The sequence below is a fragment of the Pinus tabuliformis genome, chromosome 5_1 (assembly GCF_031772625.1).
Source record: "Pinus tabuliformis cultivar Carrire ecotype Pingquan chromosome 5_1, CPIR1, whole genome shotgun sequence".
NCBI lineage: Eukaryota > Viridiplantae > Streptophyta > Pinopsida > Pinales > Pinaceae > Pinus > Pinus tabuliformis.
Window position 1 is genome coordinate 615,300,281 of NC_142305.1, and position 21,621 is coordinate 615,321,901.

The 21,621-nt window shown below is 34.1% G+C and overlaps 1 protein-coding gene and 3 pseudogenes across 2 annotated transcripts; 2 read left to right on the forward strand and 2 right to left on the reverse strand.

Moving 5' to 3' along the window:
• Positions 1-3,949: 3,949 nt before the first annotated feature.
• LOC149166424 (pentatricopeptide repeat-containing protein CRR2, chloroplastic-like) lies at positions 3,950-5,029 on the forward strand. Its single transcript, XM_089430162.1, has 3 exons — positions 3,950-4,199; positions 4,440-4,574; positions 4,743-5,029. Exons 1-3 carry the CDS (start codon positions 3,950-3,952, stop codon positions 5,027-5,029), a joined length of 672 nt encoding a protein of 223 aa, XP_089286288.1.
• Positions 5,030-5,230: 201 nt separating this feature from the next.
• On the forward strand, positions 5,231-5,584 carry LOC149166425 (pentatricopeptide repeat-containing protein At2g22070 pseudogene; annotated as a pseudogene).
• A 4,678-nt stretch (positions 5,585-10,262) lies between these two features.
• On the reverse strand, positions 10,263-12,834 carry LOC149166426 (cold-regulated 413 inner membrane protein 2, chloroplastic-like; annotated as a pseudogene). Its single transcript, XR_016260418.1, has 7 exons — positions 12,702-12,834; positions 12,376-12,544; positions 12,045-12,206; positions 11,022-11,117; positions 10,852-10,916; positions 10,657-10,726; positions 10,263-10,572 (listed from the first exon to the last, which is right to left on the reverse strand). The product of XR_016260418.1 is annotated as a cold-regulated 413 inner membrane protein 2, chloroplastic-like (transcript).
• A 543-nt stretch (positions 12,835-13,377) lies between these two features.
• On the reverse strand, positions 13,378-15,527 carry LOC149166427 (cold-regulated 413 inner membrane protein 2, chloroplastic-like; annotated as a pseudogene).
• Positions 15,528-21,621: the final 6,094 nt, after the last annotated feature.

Sequence of the window (21,621 nt, forward strand, 5' to 3'; positions counted from 1 at the left end):
TCAAGTAAATCAATCTTTCTTGGTGTTGTCACTCACTCTGTAATGACAATGTATATAACATATTCATATTTTTTCCAATTCAAAGTGAGATTTGAAAATTGTGAATCACTCAAATCAATAGGATAGTTAGCATTAAAGAGTGCCAAATAAGAACATTATTTGAATTTTCTTTCAGTGACACATTCTTTCTTGTAAAATAATTGGTCATTTTCTTGTGCATGCAATATCTTAGATAAAAATTCATGAACACTTGAAGGAGGGGTGTGATCATTAAACCACCATTCTATGTGAAAGTTTAGAAATTACTTGTAACATAATTGGAATTCTACATATCGACAACAACATGTGTGACAAACAATGATAGGCCATGGTTTAATTTTTACTAATGTGCTAAGAGATATATTCACATCATTCACATCAGTGTTTCTCTCTGTAAAATTATATTATGGAATTACTCCACTTGATTGAACAATGTTATATGTTTGACATGAGTATAATAAATCCCTCTAGATATACGATATCCCAGATGTCCTTTTGATTTTGTGACACACAAGAATTTAAATCCCAAAATTCTTTCACCTTGTCTCTCACATTATCTGGAAGTCATTCTTGATATGATGTCTACATATATTAACCCAACATGTAGGCTCATTATTATCATATACATCAATCCTAAAGTTTTTATGCCTCCATAGAATTTTTCTTGATGTTTTCTACATTGTTATTTCCATTGGTATCAACTAATTTGATGCAGTTCCTTTTCCGACAATACTTGTTGAGAATTCTCTACAACAATTGATGCCACTTTGAGATTAGTTTTTTGTAAGTGTGCTAAGGGTTGATGCCATATTTTTTAATACCAACTCATTTACCTTCACCTCTTTTGAATCTTTAATGCGTAATAATTGAATTTCATTTCTTAGAGCTCCTTGTTTTAAAAGTTTAAGTAGCATTTGAGCTTGTGCTATGAGAGATTTATTTATTAAAAACTTTTCAATCACCGCATTTACTTTATTTTGAACTATCTGTTCATTCATGGATGACCCCATTTCTTCCATTTTAGTTGGATCTATATTGACTAAAAATAATATCATTGAAGACAATGTTCTTGTAACTTCGAATTAATTTATGTGTTTTTTAGATGTGATAGGATCTTGTTGTGGGTTAGATATTGTCCCTATATAAAAAAATATAAATTTGTAATTTACTTGACATATATGTATGTTGAATATTATTAAAATTGATATAATGAGACTTTGAAATATAATTTAATCTAAAGATTACAAAATTCAACATTTAAAATACTAATTAACTCACTAGTACTATTGATCTTCGCATTGACAAGTTCATCAACATCTCTCATTTCCTCATCATTTCTATGTAAATCCACATCTCTTTCAATCTCTCTATTTTGAACTTCCACATCTTCTTCAAGCTCTCTATTTTGTACCCCCACATCTTATTCAACCTCTCTATTTGGTACATCCACATCTCCTTCAGTGCCCCATCTTCCTATTTGGTACGTCCACATTTCTTTCAGCCTCTCTATATTCCCTAAGTGCTCTCTTATATGGTTTTAGTCTCTCATTCTTTTCCTTTAAATCAGTTCTAATGTGATAGTTCCCTTTACAATTCCTTTGGCCTCACATATTAAAAAATTTAGAAATTTAAAATCTAATTCCAAAACAACACAAGTGAGTTCAAGCTTTTAATACTATAAATGATTCAAGATAGATTTGAATATCTCAAAGAAAAATCTCAAAATCTATTTTTCCTCAAATCGCTCGTAAAAATGGTGATTCATAATTTAATCAAAAATAAATTCAATATATATCTTAAAAAAAAAATTCAACATAACTTTTTCTATAAAAATAGATTAATATTTAATTTCCATAACAAAAAATAACAATATTCAATTTTTATAGAAAAATAATAAAATAAAGCTCTTTCTCCCATCCAAAAAAGAAATAATTTTCCCTTAATTAATATATATGTATGTATATTCTTTTTTTTTTTCTCTTATAAAGGAAACATTGTTTATACTTTAAAAGAAAAAAAAAATTAAATACCTAAAAAAATTAAAATATTATTTTTTGTAGGAAAAAATTTAATATTTATTTTTCATAGAAAAATATAAGATTATTCAATTTCCATATAAAAACAATAAAATAAATTCTTTCTCCCACGTCCCCCAAAAAAACTTACTTTTCCATTTAAAGAAAAAACTTTTTTTTTTTTTTTAATAAAAAAACCATATTGTACAATACCATGAACACAATTTTTTTTGTTACTAATTTCTACTTTGAACTTCACACTTCACAATTTTTTTGTTTTCAATGAAATCTTTTAATGTAAAATATATATGATTTTCAGTAGAAAGTTATGTACAATGAATAGGGGCGGTGGTTAATAAAACTAGCATTTGCACCTGATGTTGCAAAGGAAACGTCGTAAGGCATAGAGTGTGGAAGAATAGGGACATGTGGATGGGCATTGTTGAAAGCAAGGGTGGATGAAAAAGAGTTGCATTTGAAATTGTTAGTTATGTGTATGCTGAATATAGATATTTTATAAATAATAGTGTGTAGAAGAATAGTGAAATGTGAATGGACATTGTTGAACGCAAGGGTGGATGATATTGAGTTACACTTGAAACTATTAGTTATGTGTGTTTTGAATATGGATAAGTAATAGTAGTGTGTGGAAGAATAGCAACATGTGAATGGAAATTATTGAAAGCAAGGGTGGATGATAATGAGTTATAGTTAATGTCATATAGAGGTTATCCATTATTCATGTAGCAGTTGTTGTTTATGTGAACATATTTTTGTACATTATTTTAAGCTTCTTTTTGTATTTGGATATTTTGTTTTTCCATATGTTACATATTTAAGAATGAATTGTCACTTTTAAAGAGGGCACACAAGGTTGCTAGCTGTCACAAACCATCGTGAGAGTGTCCTTTTCCTACTACATGGTTCTGTCAACTAGGAGTTTCGAAAAATACAAGTGAAAGCCATCAAACTCCTTGCTGAAATCAAACTCTCTGGTGAAATTTTCGTAAATATAGGGATGCACAAATTCCTTAACTTGCCTGAACTCTATTAAAATGACATTTTTCACTACTAACTTCATATGAGATGTCATGAACTTTCTTTTGGATAAAACCTCGAATGTGTTTTTAATATCCCAATTCAACTCTCGGTGAAATTTTCGTAGATATAGGGATGCACAAATTCCTTAACTTGCCAGAACTCTATTAAAATGACATTTTTCACTACTAAGTTCATATGAGATGTCAATTAAATTGTTTTATTATTATTATTTTAATTTAATGTTTCATTATGTATACTAAATCTTTTTTTCATATAAAACTAATTTAAATTTTTACTCATTTACAAATACTACAACACATACCCCTTTTTCGGATTGATGTTTATGAGTAGTAGGCCAAAGCTTGCCAAATGCTTAAATTTCTTTTCCAAAATTTCAGAGATGCCCATTTGAAAACCCTGGATATATTAGTGTCTGATACAAACAAGTTTCAAGCATACTGGTTGTTGGGGTACACAGTTTTCTATAAATTGCTACCAAGCAAGGAAGAAGTCAAAAGTGTATTGGTATTAAACCCATGGCCACAACTCAAGGACCTGTGTTCTTGTCCCAAAATAAGGATGCATGCCAAGTGTTTGACACAATGCCTGAACGAGATGTCTGTTCATGGACTACGATTGTTGCAAGTTATGCAAAATATGGGTATGTGGAAAATGCACGGTGTCTGTTTGACAAAATGCATGAATGTAGCATAGTTTCCTGGAATGCAATGATTGTGGCATATGCCTGATGTGGTGATAAGGTTGAAGCCATGGATTTATATGGCCAGATGCAATGGATGGGCATGAAACCTGATTAGTTCACCTTAGCCAGCGTTGTAAGTGCATGTGCAAGCATGGTGGATTTAGGATATGGGAGGAAAATTCATGGGCAGGTTGTTAAGCTTGGATTTGAGTCAAATGTATTTGTTGGGACTACTCCTGTTGATATGTATGCCAAATGTGAGAGAGTAGATGGTGCACGCCAAATGTTTTATTTAATGCCGATTCGAAATATTGTTTCTTGGACTGCCATGGTTGCAGGATATGCCCAAAATGGGCAAGCGGACGAGGCCACAAGGTTTTTTAATCAAATTCACCAAATCGGTATGAAGCCAAATGAGTTGACATTTGTCAGTGTCGTCAATGTGTGTGCTATTCTCATTGATTTGAGGTTTGGCAAATAGGTCCATGCATACGTTATCAGAAGTGGATTCCAATCCCAAGTTTCTGTGTGCAATGCTATTGTTACAATGTATGCCAAAACTCAAACCATAGAAGATGCACTATGTGTGTTTGATAAAATGCAGGAATGAGACTTAATCTCATGGAATGCAATTATTGCAGGATATGCACATAATGACCATTATCAGGAGGCCTTAAAGCTTAGTGTCCAAATGAAACAGATAGGTGTGAAACTGAATCAATTCACTTATGCAAGCATTCTAAGTGTAAGTTCCAACTTACCTGCTTCCGAAGAAGGTAAACACCTTCACGACCACATTATCCAAACTAGTTTTGACTCAAATATGTTCATTTGAAGTGCTCTTGTAGACATGTATGCTAAATCTGGCAGCCTCCAATATGCCCATTAAGTGTTAGACAAAATGCCTGAACAAGATGTGATCTCCTGCAATGCAATGATTACAGGGTATGTGCAACATGGATATAGTGAAGAGGCTCTAAAATTCTTTTGTCAAATGCAACACACTGGTTTGAAGCTAGATGAGGCAACTTTTGCTAGCATTGTTAGTACGTGTGCCAACCTAGCAGTTCTTGAGCATGGAAGGCACATCCATGCCCACATTTTTTGTATGGGGCTTGAGTCACCCATGTCTGTGGTCAACGCCCTGCTTACTATGTATGCCAAATGTGGAGTCATAAAAGATGCATGGAAAGTTTTCGAGAAGATGATTGAGTTTGATGTTGTCTCATAGAATGCAATGATTGTTGGTCATGCTCAGCATGGGGATGGGGTGGAAACCTTGAGACTTTTTGAGAAAATGCTACTAATAGGCATTAGGCCAGATGCCATAACCTTCCTTGGTGCTCTCTCTGCTTGCAGCCATATAGGTCTAGTAGATCGAGGACATTATTACTTTCATTCCATGAGGCATGAACATAACATCACACCAAGAATGGATCATCATGCCTGCATGATTGACCTTTTTGGTCGTGTTGGTCATCTAGACGAGGCAGAAGATTTCATCAATAAGATGCAATTTGAACCAAATGTCAGTATCTGGGTGGCACTGCTTAGTGCTTGCAAAGTTAATGGCAATATAGAAATAGGAAAGTGTGTTGCACAATTGCTTTTCGATTTGGAGCCGCAAAATACTTCTGCATATGTGTTGCTTTCAAATATCTATTCTGCAGCTAGCAGGTGGGATGATGCAGCCAAGGTTAGAAAAATGATGAAAGACAGAGACGCTAAAAAGAAGCCAGGGTTCAGCTGGATTGAGGTCAAGAATAGTGTACATGCATTCATGTGAGAAGATAGATCACACCCACAAATAGAGGAAGTTCATGCAATGTTGAATACATTGGCCGGGCCAATGGAGGAGGCAGGTTATGTACTGAACACAAACTTTGTCCTCCATGATATGGAGGATGAACATAAGGAACATGTCCTCTACCGTCACAGTGAGAAGCTAGCCATTGCATTTGGGATTATGGGCACACCTCCTGTGGCCCCTATTCGAATAATAAAGAACCTTCGTGTATGTGGTGACTATCACAATGCTGTCAAGTTTATTTCTAAGATTGTTGGACGTGAAATTGTAGTAAGGGACGTTATACTTTTTCACCATTTTAGGAATGGAATGTGCTCTTGTCAAGATTATTGGTAATACAAGATTAAGTTTGAGCACTATTTGGGAGTGGGTTGAATGCTTCTCTATACTATCCTCTATGGGTCTAGAAGTTGCCTCTTGTGACACATAGAAATAAGGAGAAACATGTTGAGAATATGTTAGTTGTCTCGTAGCTTCTTCATGTGGAGCAGCCTCACCTCTGGTAAGTTTCATACAATATTCTGTATTTCTTTGATAGCATGAATGGATGCGTTGAAAGTTTAGTATGTTAAGATTGATTATTGACAAGACGGTTATGATCTTGTTGCATGACACATAAGACACTTTCTTTTATAGTAGTGATTTTTAACATTTTTGGCTGTCTTTATAGCTGCACTAGTTTGGAAAATTGTCAAAATTTCCCTTTGGAGAAAGGTTAGGAACACCACTTTCTAAAGAGAACAAAAGCATGGGCGAGAAGCAACATTACAAAACATATGTTTTTTCACAATTTTGCTTTTTATATGTTGAAGTGCTAATTCGGTCATTTATCATTATTGAGTTGCTCAGAAGGAGGGATGCAATCGATCTTTCTTAATTAGGAAACCAAATTGAACTTTTGAATGGAAGGGAACAAATGGCATGTTGATTAATGTCAAACATTGAGGAATCCCAACTTTGGAACGGCATGACATTGTTTATGTAAGCCCCCATCATTGTAAGTCAGGTTTATACTAATTTTATATTATTTCAGAATAAAGTTTTGATTTAATTTAATTATAATTTTAAGCTACTAAAACATCAAGTACCCTAGAATGTTTCCCACTACTAGATGTTTTCTGTTGAAATTGCTTTACACACCCCATAAATGCTTTGTGGCTAGGCCTTCCAATTGATATCATTTTTCTGCAATTCCAGATGTCAAGTTTCTATTCTAGAGTGATGGAGATGCAACATTGCGTGTTGGTGGGAATATCGTCAAGTTTCTATTCTAGAGTGATGGAGATGCAACATTGCGTGTTGGTGGGAACATAGATTGGTACTCATATTGGGCTATGCATTTATATACACCCTTTGGCTCTAGTTTTCCAACCATAAATCTCTCTGAAAAAAGCACTATCTTGACTGGAACCCTTCTTATGGTGATAATGACAAGAACTTCATGTAGAGACCCTAGAACTTCATTGCAAAAGAAACAAATTCCTGGTACACATGAATTCACCGTGGCAAGCAATCCATTCAAACCTTCTATGCTGAGTTTTCTTCATGCTAAATATTTATACTTTTCTGCCTTCCATAGTTCCAAGAGAACATTATGGTCAGAAAAATTGTTGCAATTAGGAAGGGACACCAACCTCCCTGTGGTACCTTATTCAATACAGATGATAGATAAACACCTTCAGAGATAGCAAAAAATAGAGTGAAGGGTAGTATAAGAAAAATATTTTGTGTAAACAATGTCCTGTGCACTATTTGTCATAGATTTTCCTTCTAATATTCTCACCAGTGAAGGAAACATGTTTTTCCAAGTCCCAAAAGTCAATAAAAACAACATATTATCAATACAACAATGTAAAGGTTTCTATCTTCCTATATTTTACATCACAACTGAGCATCAAGGGTTGGCACTTCAAAAGGAGCGTGATCAATTCTTCTTAAAATTCGCCACAACCAAAACAACGCCATCAAGGCCAGTAACAATATAAGTAAGAAAAATAAAATATCTAACCATATATATGTTATTATTCTCCGCTGGTAATCCATAAGTGGTGACGTTTCAAGAGTTGATGCAGATTCAAGCAGCAAGCTAGCCAATGTTGTCAATTTGCTGTAAAACATTTGGTAGACAAACTTTGAATCTCAAATTCACCAAACAATGAGTAGGATTAAATAGCTCTAATTATCTCCATATAGCCCAGCTCACATATCAATTATCAAAACTGAAGTAAATTGAAAACGCTCTCTTAAGAGAAAGCTTACCTTGATTCATGAAACAACTGTTATGAAATATCTATCTAACAAACTTACCTTGAATCATGAAATAGTTGTTATGAAATATCTATCTAAAAAAATTGGGCACGTCTAAAGGTTGTAGAAGGTTCTGTAGTGTAATGGTTCAGATCTAAACATAGGGTTAGGGTATAGCAGCCAAATAACCAAACGTCGGACTTTAGAGGAAAACCAGGTCGGGGATTTGAAATCCCCCTTCAGATATTCTTAAACATCACTATCAGATTCATATATAGAAAGGCAGGTAGACTGCCAGGAGCACGAACTCTGCAGGGCTAGATGTTGGCCTTGGCTGTGTCGTATCCCTTCTCGGTAATCACCTGTGGTGAAACATATGACACCGCGCCGCACGCCGTGTGGAGAAGGTCGTCTAGTATGAACTACTTCCACAACACACTGAGGCTAAGGTCGGTGACCTTCATATCACCATTTTCGTCTAAAAATTGGTTCTCCGACTTCTGGTGATATGAACCTCGGAAATGGCAGAAATCGACCGCGCTAATCAACTGCTAAAAATAGTTTTTGCTTCCTCTTCCTTCAGTTTTTCCTTCTCAACATTTGGATTGAAGAGTTGGTTGCCTCAGTTTGCAGATAGGTGTTTACCTATGCGAATCGAATACCTGAATACCTAACTACCTACAACAATGCACAACTACTTTTTTGTGATCCAATGGTTCAACCTTTCTCAATCGTCTAACATATAATATAACGGTATTTAAGGGTGACAGATAGACAATAAGGGGAGTTCATTTCAGAGGGAATGCCTTACGGCGTAAAAATCATGACATCACAAAAATATGAGGTAGTTATCACATGACATTTATTGTGAAAATGCTGCAATAAGACCTTTAAATTATGGTCCAATTAAATGTTTAAAAATTATTATTATTTTAATAATATTGAAATATAAATATTTGTTTTTCAAAGTTAAACATTATAAATTACATTGGTCAATAGATCAATAAACAAAAAAAATACTAGAATCCTATCTCAGTAAAAACTAATAATAATTATTGAATTTAGGCTTCTGTGATCCATATCAATTTTGAGAAGAATCTTCGGTGAAAATCACATAGAGATAACTTTTTCGATGCGTTTCGAACCAACCAGTGTAGTTCATCGTCAGGACAAAATTATCTCTATGTGATTTTCGCCAAAGATTCTTCTCAAAACTAATAATAATTATTTGTTTTTCAAAATTAAACATTACATAATTACATTGTTCAATAAGTCAATACGACTTTTATATTGTAAAGTTGCTTTTTATATTGTAAAGTCCTACCTCAGTAAAAACTAATAATAATCCAATTACTATAAGAAAAAAGATCCTTATATCATAAACAAATTATCTTTATACTAATTCAATATTTAACTTCACCATAATATTATATATAAACTTAAAATATGTTCTTTCTCAATAAAGAAAGAAAAAATTACTTGTTTTATATGGAAATTCATGTAGAATTGAAGTCACAGAGGCTTAGAAACAAAAATGGGATATTGCCTAAAACAACCTGCATATCTTGACAATTGTGAGTTATATAATCCGTGGTATTATCTTGTTTTAAGAAGACAGAAGGATTAGAAACAAAAATGGGATATTGCCTAAAACAACCTGCATATCTCGACTTATTGCGAGTTATATAATCCGTGGTATTATCTTGTTTTAAGAAGACAGAAGGTGTACTAGAGCAACAATATCATATAATGTATTGAAAATAGAATGTGTTGTGATCGGATTGAATAACAGATTGAAAATATCAAAATTAGCAAAATGAAAGTATATTCTGTATCCAATAACAAATTTGGCATCAAAATAGTAAGGATGCCAGATTAAGCAACATAAAAAAATTGACAGAAAACAGATTGAAAATATCAAAAAATTGAAAATAAATACTATGCACAGGAGCTCCACAATATTTTAGAACTGTGAATAATGTATAACTTTGTGTGATCATGCCTCGCATGCATAAAAGGCAAAGAAATAAGTTATTTAACCTAAATTTTAAAACCCTCCAACTCAGTATACTCTCATTATATAGAGGATCCTTTATTTTTTAAAAGCAGAGGAATATCAATGCATGTATGGTATCTGCAACTTTGAATAAAAGGCATGGTTTGACTGTTGAAAAAAACCTTGTGTTCTTTAAAATATTATTCATACAATTTTTGTCTCCATGGACAAAAATAGTGCTTTCAACAAGTCAGCCAACCAGCTACCCTTGCAAAGGACAGAGGAGGTTCAAACATATCCAGAAAGAGTTGATCTAATTTTTTCAACCAATCTCTCATGCAATCCAAATTGACATGATTTGCCAAGAAGACAAGGCTCCCAAGGAGTCAATCATGCAGCTTGTTGGACTTATTTATGTACTAGATCTTTATTACACACCACCTTACATGTACTATTTTCCATAATAATAATTTGAAAATTTTAAGTAGGGAGTCAAGATGGCTTTACAAATATGGCACTATTTAGGCTTGACACCTGGTTAAATTAAAATATATACCCTTTAACGAGGAATATGAACGACACACAGATAAGGCACGCAGTAGCAATGGTGGGTACAACAACTTCCTAATCAAAAACCTTTTTAATACCCCCTGTCCTGGTGACGTTTTGATAGATCAAGTATGCAGAAGCCGCTATGGAAATGATCATTCCAGCTTGGGTTCCTCTGCAAATTAACAACATCCCATAAACTACCATCCACATTTCCAAACACCAATTCAATCATTTGTTAAGGAAAACAACAGCTTGCCTCAGGTTCATGGCTTGATAAGGAGCAATAATCACCAGTAACACAAATAAAAATGGCAATTCCAATTCCCCTGTTCCCAACAAATTAAGTTTGTCAAACACTACAGTTCTGTCATGCAATTCCACTCAATATACTGTGTAGGAAAGAATGACCAAGTAGGTAAAATAGGATGGAATTTGAGTTCTTCTGACTCACCAGGAATGTAGTAAAATAGTCTAAAAAGGAAGACTAAAAAGGCAGTCCACAAACCATAATCACCTCTGTAATAATGTAGACAAACAAATCCAAATGTCGGCTGAAGTTTAAACTCTCAGTTCACATCATTGGAATTTGTATAATTTTGCAACTGGGAAGAACTTGGTCACCTGATCCAAGAAATTACATCCCCAGGTGCCTCTAGGGCCAACAGTGGAACAAGGAAAGATTTGTTGATGGCTATGTGCTTTGATAACATCAAAACCCTGCAACACCATAATTGAATCATTTTTTGCCTCAACAACTACTTGAGTCCCAAAAATAAAAGTTGAATTATGACTCAAAAGAACCTAATGCCTTTTTAAGAGTATTGACCTTTGGAAACGGGCAAAAGCAAAAGCAAATAAAACTTGAGACATTTGTGTATAAAGATCTAAAGCTGAAATAAAAATTAAATTATGAACCCCAAGAGAGCCTTTGAGGTATTCCATTTTCTGAGAGGAATATATTGACAATTGGAAATAGCCAGAAAGCAAAAGCTAAAAAGCTCAACAGATTGCTATAGTAGAAAAATATAGTAAATTGAGGTTGCCTATCCCAAATTAGTTAGCATTTTGAAGGAGCCCCTTGTCTCAATAGTAGGCTTGAGAGAGATTGTCCTTAACAAAGTTATCCTTAGCAGAGTTTTGAACTTGAGAGAGATTTTCCTTAACAAAGTTATCCTTAGCAGAGTTTTGAGCTGATGTTTAGGGGGGGGGATTGTATAGCTGGAAAACCAATCCGAGATGCTCTAAGAGAGATTGTCATTAACAAATTTATCCTTAGCAATATTTTGAGCTGATCTTTAGAGAGGGGATTGTATAGCTATAAAACCAATCTAGGATGCTCTAAGAAAGGCTTATCTAATCATTGGTTTACACAAATTCTGCACAAAAAGAAAGATGACTGAGAAAGCAATCATACTCACTTAATCGATCAACCATTAGGTTAGTAGGAGACACCACTTCATTGACAATACCACTTTGTTATCCATATCAATATGTTGGTAAGAAACACCACTTCATTATAACTAAACTTTAAACTATATCTAACCAATCCTCACAACCAATGTGTGACCAACCCTCACAACCAATGTGGATCAAAAATATTTATGCAACTACAATACAACACAACATGAATGGAATCATACTCACACGGCCGCAACACCGAGCAGCCAACGCAAAGCTTCAGTTGAGAGCGCAATTGAGCATTCAGTGGAGAGCGCACCACCACAACTGTTTCTTGGTATACTGTGAATGAACTTGTCCACTTCCGATCTCAACAAACCCGAGTTCATGAAGGATGAGGAAGTGGATCTATCAATAAAACCCCCCATTGCTTCTTAATTTGACATTTCCCACTCATCATTTCAATTCAAGCAGCTCAAAATGAATTCAATTTGTTCAAGTAGCCACCATGGAAGAATCTTAAGAAAAAAAAAGAAAGCATAAATAAGTGAGTTTTATATGAGAGAAAATTAAAAACCTGAGAAAGGTAGGAGGGGTTGTAAAATGGGCATTACTGATCATCTTCTGTTGCTGCTTTGGAGTCCTCCTAATGGGATTAAGGGCAGAATTAACCTTGCAGAGCGAAGGCCCCAGATTCACCGCAGATGTGCTTCCTCCATACATTAATGCCATGCTCATCATCGTGACTACTGTTACACAATTTATATGACAGAGGATCCTGGTCAGCAAAGTTTTAAAATAGATTTGATTCAACTACTGAGGGAAATGCATATCATATGAGAAGAAGAAGAAATAAAAATCACACCAATAATACCAATTCCTGGACTGGGATATTAAGCTCACCAAAATGGGAGTGTCTGGTATTTCTGCGAAAGCAGTTAATATCCAATGATCTGAGGAATTAATGGCTTGAAGAAGGAGAGTGAGACTGTGAAGTGGAAGCCACCAAAGTCCTGGGATCGATGGAGAAGAGTTCCAGAAGCGCACTGAGGCTAAGGTCGGTGACCTTCATATCACCATTTTCGTCTAAAAACTGGTTCTCCAATTTTCGGTGATATGAACCCTGCCTATGGCAGAAATCGACTGCGCTAATCAACTGCTGAAAATAGTTTTGGTATTTGCAACTTTGAATAAAAGGCATGGTTTGACCACTGAAAAAAACCTTTTTTTATTTAAAATATTATTCATACAATTTTTTTCTCCATGGACAAAAATAGTGCTTTCAACAAGTCTACCAACCAGCTACCCTTGCAAAGGAAAGAGGAGGTTCAAACATATCCAGAAAGAGCCGATCTAATTTTCTCAACCAATCTCTCATGAAATCCAAAAATCATTTTCCACGAAGACAAGGCTCCCAAGGAGTCAATCATGTAGCTTGTTGGACTTATTTATATATTAGATCTTTATTACACACCACCTTACATGTACTATTTTCCACAATAATAATTTGAAAATTTTAAGTAGGGAGTCAAGATGGCTTTACAAATATGGCACTGTTTAGGCTTGACACCTGGTTAAATTAAAATATATACCCTTTAATGAGGAATATGAACAGCACACAGATAAGGCACGTAGTAGCAATGGTGGGTACAACAACTCCCTGATAAAAAGCCTTTTTAATACCCCCTATCCTAGTGACGTGTTGATAGATAAAGTATGCAGAAGTCGCTATGGAAATGACCATTCCAGCTTGGGTTCCTCTGCAAATCAACAACTTCCCATAAACTACCATCCACATTTCCAAAAACCAATTCAATCATTTGTTAAGGAAAAAAACAACTTGCCTCAGGTTCATGGCTTGATAAGGAGCAATAATCACCAGTAACACAAATAAAAATGGCAGTTCCAATTCCCTTGTTCCCAACAAATTAAGTTTGTCAAACACTACAGTTCTGTCATGCAATTCAACTCAATATACTGTGCAGGAAAGAACGACCAAGTAAGTAAAAGAGGATGGCATTTGAGTTCTTGTGACTCACTAGGAATGTAGTATAATAGTCTAACAAGGATGACCAAAAAGGCAGTCGACAAACCATAATCACCTCTATAATAATCTAGACAAACAAATCCAAATGTGGGTTGCAGTTTAAACTCTTAGTTCACTTCACTGGAATTTGCCTAATTTTGTAGCTGGGAAGAACCTGGTCACCTGATCCAAGAAATGACATCTCCAGGTGCCTCTAGGGCCAACAGTGGAACAAGGAAAGAGTTGTCGATGGGTGTGTGCTTTGATAACGTCATAACCCTACAACACCATAATTGAATCATTTTTTGTTGCAACAACTACTTGAGTCCCAAAAATAAAAGTTGAATTATGAGTCAAAAAGGCCTAATGCCTTTTTTAGAGTACTGACCTTTGGAAATGGGCAAAAGCAAAAGCAAATAAAACTTGAGACATTTGTGTATAAAGATCTAAAGCTGAAATAAAAATTAAATTATGAACCCCAAGAGAGCCTTTGAGGTATTCCATTTTCTGAGAGGAATATATTGACAATTGGAAACAGCCAGAAAGCAAAAGCTAAAAAGCTCAACAGATTGCTATAGTAGAAAAATCTAGTAAATTGAGGTTACCTATCCCAAATTAGTTAGCATTATGAAGTAGCCCCTTGTCTCAACAGTAGGCTTGAGAGAGATTGTCCTTAACAAAGTTATCCTTAGCAGAGTTTTGAACTTGAGAGAGATTTTCCTTAACAAAGTTATCCTTAGCAGAGTTTTGAGCTGATGTTTAGAGGGGTGGATTGTATAGCTGGAAAACCAATCCGAGATGCTCTAAGAGAGATTGTCATTAACAAATTTATCCTTAGCAAAATTTTGAGCTGATCTTTAGACATGGGATTGTATAGCTGTAAAACCAATCCAGGATGCTCTAAGAAAGGCTTATCTAATCACTGTTTTACACAAATTCTGCACAAAAAGAAATATGACCGAGAAAGAAATCATACTCACTTAACCGGTCAACCATTAAGTTAGTAGGAGACACCACTTCGTTGACAATACAACTTTGTTATCCATATCATTATGTTGGTAAGAAACACCACTTCATTATAACTAAACTTTAAACTGTATCTGACCAATCCTCACAACCAATGTGTGACCAACCCTCACAACCAATGTGGATCAAAAAGATTTATGCAACTACAATACAACAGAACATGAATGGAATCATACTCACACGGCTGCAACACCGAGCAGCCAACGCAAAGATTCAGTTGAGAGCGCAACTCAGCATTCGTTGGAGAGCGCACCACCACAGCTGCTTCTTGGTATACTGTGAATGAACTTGTCCACTTCCGATCTCAACAAACCCGAGTTCATGAAGGACGAGGAAGTGGATATGTCAATAAAACCCCGCATTTCTTCTTAATTCCACATTGCCCACTCATCATTTCAATTCAAGCAGCTCAAAATGAATTCAATTTGTTCAAGAAGCCCACCATGGAAGAATCTTAAGGAAAAAACAAGAAAGCATGAATAAGTGAGTTTTATATGAGAGACAATTAAAAACCTGAGAGAGGTAGGAGGGGTTGTAAAACGGGAATTACTGATCATCTTCTGTTGCTGCTTTGGAGTCCTCCTAATGGGATTAAGGGCAGAATTAACCTTGCAGAGTGAAGACCCCAGATTCGCCGTAGATGCACTTCCTCCATCCATTAATGCCATGCTTATCATCGTGACTAATGTTACACAATTTATATGACAGAGGATCCTGGTTAGCAAAATAGATTTGATTCAACTACTGAGGGAAATGCACATCATATCAAAAGAAGAAGAAATAAAAATCACACCAATAATACCAATTCCTGGACTCGGATATTAAGCTCACCAAAATGGGATTGTCCGGTATTTCTGCAAAAGCAGTTAATATCGAATGATCTAAGGAATTAATGGCTTGAAGAAGGAGAGTGAGATTGTGAAGTGGAAGCCACCAAAGTCCTGGGATAGATGGAGAAGAGTTCCAGAAGCGCACTGAGGCTAAGTTCGGTGACCTTCATATCACCATTTTCGTCTAAAAAATGGTTCTCTGGCTTCTAGCGATATGAACCTCAACTATGCCATAAATTGTCTGTGCTAATCAACTGCTGAAAATAGTTTTTGCTTCCTCTTCCTTTAGTTTTCCCTTCTCAAAAATCGGATTGAAGTGCTGGTTGTCTTAGTTCGCAGAAAGGTCTTTACCTATGCGAATCAAATACCTGAATATCTAACTACCTACAATAATGCGTAACTACTTTTTTGTGATCCAACGGTTCAACCTTTCTCAATCATCACATATAATCTAACGGTATTTAAGGGTGACAGATAGACAATAAGGGGAGTTCATTTCGGAGGGAACGCCTTACAGCATAATTATAGGGTCAGTCAGGGGAAACATTCTTTGCAAATTTCTTTTGGTTGAGAATTTTCTCGATACAAACTCTCTTTTGGCTGAGAGTTTAGCAAGGAAAGAGTTTCTCGCACAAAAAAATGTCCCAGAGTTCACAAAGGAGTAAAATCTCGATTGAGAGTTTGGATTAAGAAAGATTCTTTGCCCAAATTTTCAGAATGTTTTTTTATCCGAGTTAGTTTAAAGAATACTCTAGGCCATCAAGAGAGACCGCTGTTAACAAAATCTAGGCTAAGAGTTTTAAATTTCTTCGCCGAAAGTTTTTATGCGTTGAAAGTTTTAATTTAACAAAAATCAGGAAAAATTTAGTAATTTTTAGGAAGTAGCTACTTCATTGCTAAATTTGAGAGTTACCTCAAGTTGTTAGTATTATTGGATTCAACTTTAAATTTAGTTTATATAGGTTTTATTCATTTTTATGAAGAATTGATATTTATTAATGATATTATATTAAATATGCAGATTTTGAAACTTATGAAAATTACTCGAAATAAAAAATAAATAACTTCAAAATCAAAACACCAACTTATTTGAAAATTCATCTAGTACTTCCCCTCCATATCCTCTTCAAAATGGTATTTTCAGCTAACTTATTGGGATGACATGAAAATGAAATTTGATGGATTGTGGAATGTGTTGAAAAATCACCATTATTTTGTGTCATTGTATTTCATTAAATGATAAAACATAGTGATTGAATCCAAAAATTTCCCAAAAATAATCCATGTTTGAGTGCAATCTGTGTAGATTGTGATGATATAATTTTTTTTCCCAAAATGAATTACCTGAAATTTTATATTTGCCTAAAATTTTCAAATATATACATTCAAGGAACACCAAATCTCTCTCTCTCTCTCTCTAAAATACAATTCTCTACAACTTTTCTTTTTATTATGAAACAAAATTCTAAAAGCAAATGTAAATTTTTAATTATTGAATTAAAAAAAACCATAAAAATTCACAATTTTCTATATAAAAACAAGCTAAAAAGATTTCCCCTTTCACCCAACAACCCAAAACTATTTTACAATTTATCCTAATTGAATAAAATAAACGTAAGAAACTACTCATTAAATTTAATCTTCTAAAATCTAACCTTGATTGGAATCTTGATAAAATTAACCTGAACTAGAATCTTGATAATTTAGTTGCCAGATATTCATACCTATTTTAACCATACCAACCCAAAACTATTTTAAAATTTATCCTGATTAAGTAAGATAAAAATGAGTAAATACTCATTAAATTTAACCTTCACTAGAATCTTGATAAAATTTAGTTGAGGCAGATTCATACCCATTATGTACCAATCTTCATAAAGTTTAGCGTTGACGAGGATCTTGATAAAATTTAGTTGGCGCAGATTCATACCCATTAAGTACAAATTTTGTGATTAACCTATATTCCAATCACCCAAACTACCAACCGAAAACTATTTTAAAAGTTATCGTGATTACGTAAATATAAAAAATGAGTAAATACTCATTAAATTAAGCTTTGACTAGAATCTTGACCAAATTTAGTTGCCATTGTGATCAGATTTGAAGGGATCGTCTTAATTTCAATTAGAAGGGCATATATTCATGCAACCCTTCCACAATGAAAAGCTTAAAAAAAAACACATTTCAATTGACAACAATATATTATATCTAAATTTTATTTTCAATCAATTTATTCCAACTGTTGTCCTTAAACCATCTAACATGAATCTATATTATGTAATAAATGTGTTCCAAATAAGTGTGTCCCAAAGACTTAAATGACCACAAAACTAGTAACCACCTTCAGTGATTTAGTTAAGAATTTCAACTATTTTTTTTCAAAGATGTGCATTTTGTATTTCAATGGCTTTCTTATGAACCTTTCTAGCTTCATTTTAATTTAATGAGAAATAAGATATCCAAAGAGAATTATAGTTGTTTATGTTTGTTTTTATTTCTAATGGGTTATTTCTAAGTGTTTTTCATCTTTTATAGCTTGTATTGCACCAATCTTATGGTATCCATTAATATTTTCCTAGCCCATGTCCTTGGTTCTCTTGAAATCAATTCTCTGCGATTTTAATGGACTCTGGCTATGAAGATTGGGCTTGATTCTTAATATTTATTCCCTCTTCTATATATTTCAAATATGAACATTAAACTTCCTATAGAAATGAGAGATACTAAGCATGACCATCTTGAAATTGATGCCATATCTTAAACACTATTATTTGAAATTGATGTCTTTTCATTTGAACTAGTATTAACTTGGAGCTAAATCCTTAAGGAATATGGCACATTATTTTCAATAACGTCACATACCTCGGTAACCTCGCATGTAAAAGCAGGGAGTTAGAAATTTTTTATACAAATTACCCACAAGTAATTATAAAATTCACAACTCCACAATTCCTCATTAACCATTAGATATAATGTTCATTAGTACATCAGGTAAATTGAAATAGAAGATAGTAGTTGCATAACCATTAACCACCACTGTGGTAGTGTAATAACATAAACTGTCTCATGAATCCTTGCATCCATTTCATGATTTCCTTAACCATAAAAAAAAATCACGTACTAGGACATTATGATTATCACATCAATTAAAGATTCAACATCATCCAACTGACACAAAAGGCAATCACACCATTGAACACCGATATACCCTGGAACCCCGTAGGGTGAAAACCAGCAAACATTTAATCTTATTATTAAACGCTCGTGAGGGATTTCACCCCTCACTCAATGGCTTATAAGGGATTCCATCCCTTAACCATTGTTATAAAATCATTACAATGAATTATCATTAAGTTGTCACATAACTAGCTAAAAGCTAATACAGTTTTCATGTAATCTTTTACTTACATACCGCCACATACAACATTCCTTGTGGCATGATTGTTCTAGCAATGTACGTTCCTGCAACTCGAACTCATCTGCATGGACCATTGATCACTTTCCTGCCACAATGTTAACATCACTTTTCTTTGGCACCAACCGCCATCGTTTCCTGTCAATGTTGTCGTCAACAAGCTTTGGCAACAAGATTAGATACCATATTAATGAATCAATAATCAACCTCTAAAAGAGATTCTTTAACATCTACTCATATGCATGAGCAAGCATGACATACTATTTAATTAGTACATATACTCAAGTAAATATTGTTTGACCTCCACAATGTTTATTTACACTAATGCATAATTCTCTTTAAGAGTTCTAACCCATTAGTTCTACTAACATGTATAACACATTCGTTATATCTTCATACATGTAATAAACTATTATTTCCATGCTTAAGCACATATGTTCTTTTCACATAGTTATTTTTCGAGAACTCAACATAGTCTCTCTAACATACAAAGAACATAACTCAATATCGCAATGACTATTCCTTGTTCATACTATTTCTTATCATATTAGCCCTTCTTTAATGTATGCAACACATATTCCCTTCACTAGAATACTACCATCATTTCATGCAACAAACCACATACTTCTTTCTTAAAGGAAGTCATTATAACCTCATTTCTATATCTTCCTATATGAGGGTTTCTCAAGCTTCCCTTTTAAGAAGTTATTAAAGATATCCATCTTTATGCATAAAAATCAAGATACAAAAACAAGGTTTACTTACCCTTTATGCATCAAAATCAAGAAATCAACACAACTCATCTAACAAGACAATCTCTTCAAGAGATTATTATTTTCAAGAAAGTTAACATAATCACTTTCTCTACGTACACACCAAATCATACAAAATCATACTTCCACAGTCACAATAGCTACCCTTATGTGCATGCAACATGTGTTTTTTTCTTAACACAATTATTTTTACTTCAATGCACATAGTCTATTCATGAAACAAGTATGGATTCTGGTTCTTGTATGAACACTATTCATATGTGTCTTTAAAGGATAGAAGCTCTATTTTTATTTTCAAGAAAACTCTCATAAAAGCTTTCATCTTCATACATGAAGTATGCACTCTTTTTCCGAAAAGAAACTATAGAAATGCATATCTATGTGCCTAGAAACACATCATTAGCTATTTCTATCATGCATGTAATGCATAATCATTCCACAAGAAACTTAGAGATTAGCTAGTATCCCAATGCAATAAAGCATATATCCCTTCTCAATAAAATCCAACTTAACTGCTATTTCTTTTACATGCATTCATTAAAATACTTTCTTTACCAAGAAAACATATAAAATATTCAGTCTTTTACCGCATGCATTAACATATTTTCTTTACCAAGAAAACATATAAAATATTCAATCTTTTACTGCATGCATTAACATATTTTCTTTACCAAGAAACATATAAAATAATCATCTTTTACTGCATGCATTAACATGTTTTCTTCACCAAGAAAACATATACAATATTCAATCTTTAACTGCATGCATTAACATGTTTTCTTCACCAAGAAAACGTATAAAATATTTAATTTTCTACTGCATACTATTATGCATATGTTATCTATATTTGGTAAGAAATGCTTAATAACATACCCAAATAAAACAAACATATATTTTCCTTCAAAAAAGCGAGCTAGTTACTTATCTTTTCATGGCATCCTTCTTGCCTCCATCACCTCCGTTCTAGAAGCCGAACCTAATAGATTGGTGGCGTTTGTTCTTTGCATATCCATGTCTCTCTTTTTTCCCTTCATAAGAGATCTCCTGCCCACTAAATTGATATTAAAATCCTGAGCAGTTGAAGAGAAAACTCACTACCACGCAACAACCGAGCTTGCGTTCCTCTTTTGATTTTATCTTCATTCTATTGTTGTTGTACTTGCGTTCCTCTTCTGATTTTATCCTCATTCTATTGTTGTTGTACGCTGTCATGGTCTTGAACAGGGTCAGGAATAAAATGGCCTTCAAACCCAATCCTTTTATTGAAATATGGGCCAGTCGATTTCAACGCTCCTAATGAAACAGAGGTTCATTGAAAGATACTGCGATAATGTATGCCTTCATTGTTGGACACGGAAGATAACGGAAAGATACAGTGATACTGTATGTCTTCAAAACTTGGGTTCGCCTATGAAAGACCTTGGGAACCATTTTCCCTGTTGTCTGCACTCTTTTCTGTCTGGAACCTCCCACTCCCATCTATCAAGTGCTCAAAGGCAGCGCCCACTTCTTCGCCCAGCCCCCAACTGCTACATGCCTCCGCTTTCCTTATTTTCTTGATTTCAGTTTTCACAAATAACAAGAATTAGTTTTGTAACTAATTCATAACTTTTATTTTACATTGACTTATTACGATAGGGATATTACAAATAAGTTTGCAACTAAGGAAGTATCGCAGAGAGGATATTCTAAACAAGGGATACCTATACATCAAACATGCATCTAAGTAATGCTAGTGCAGAATGAGAGAAAA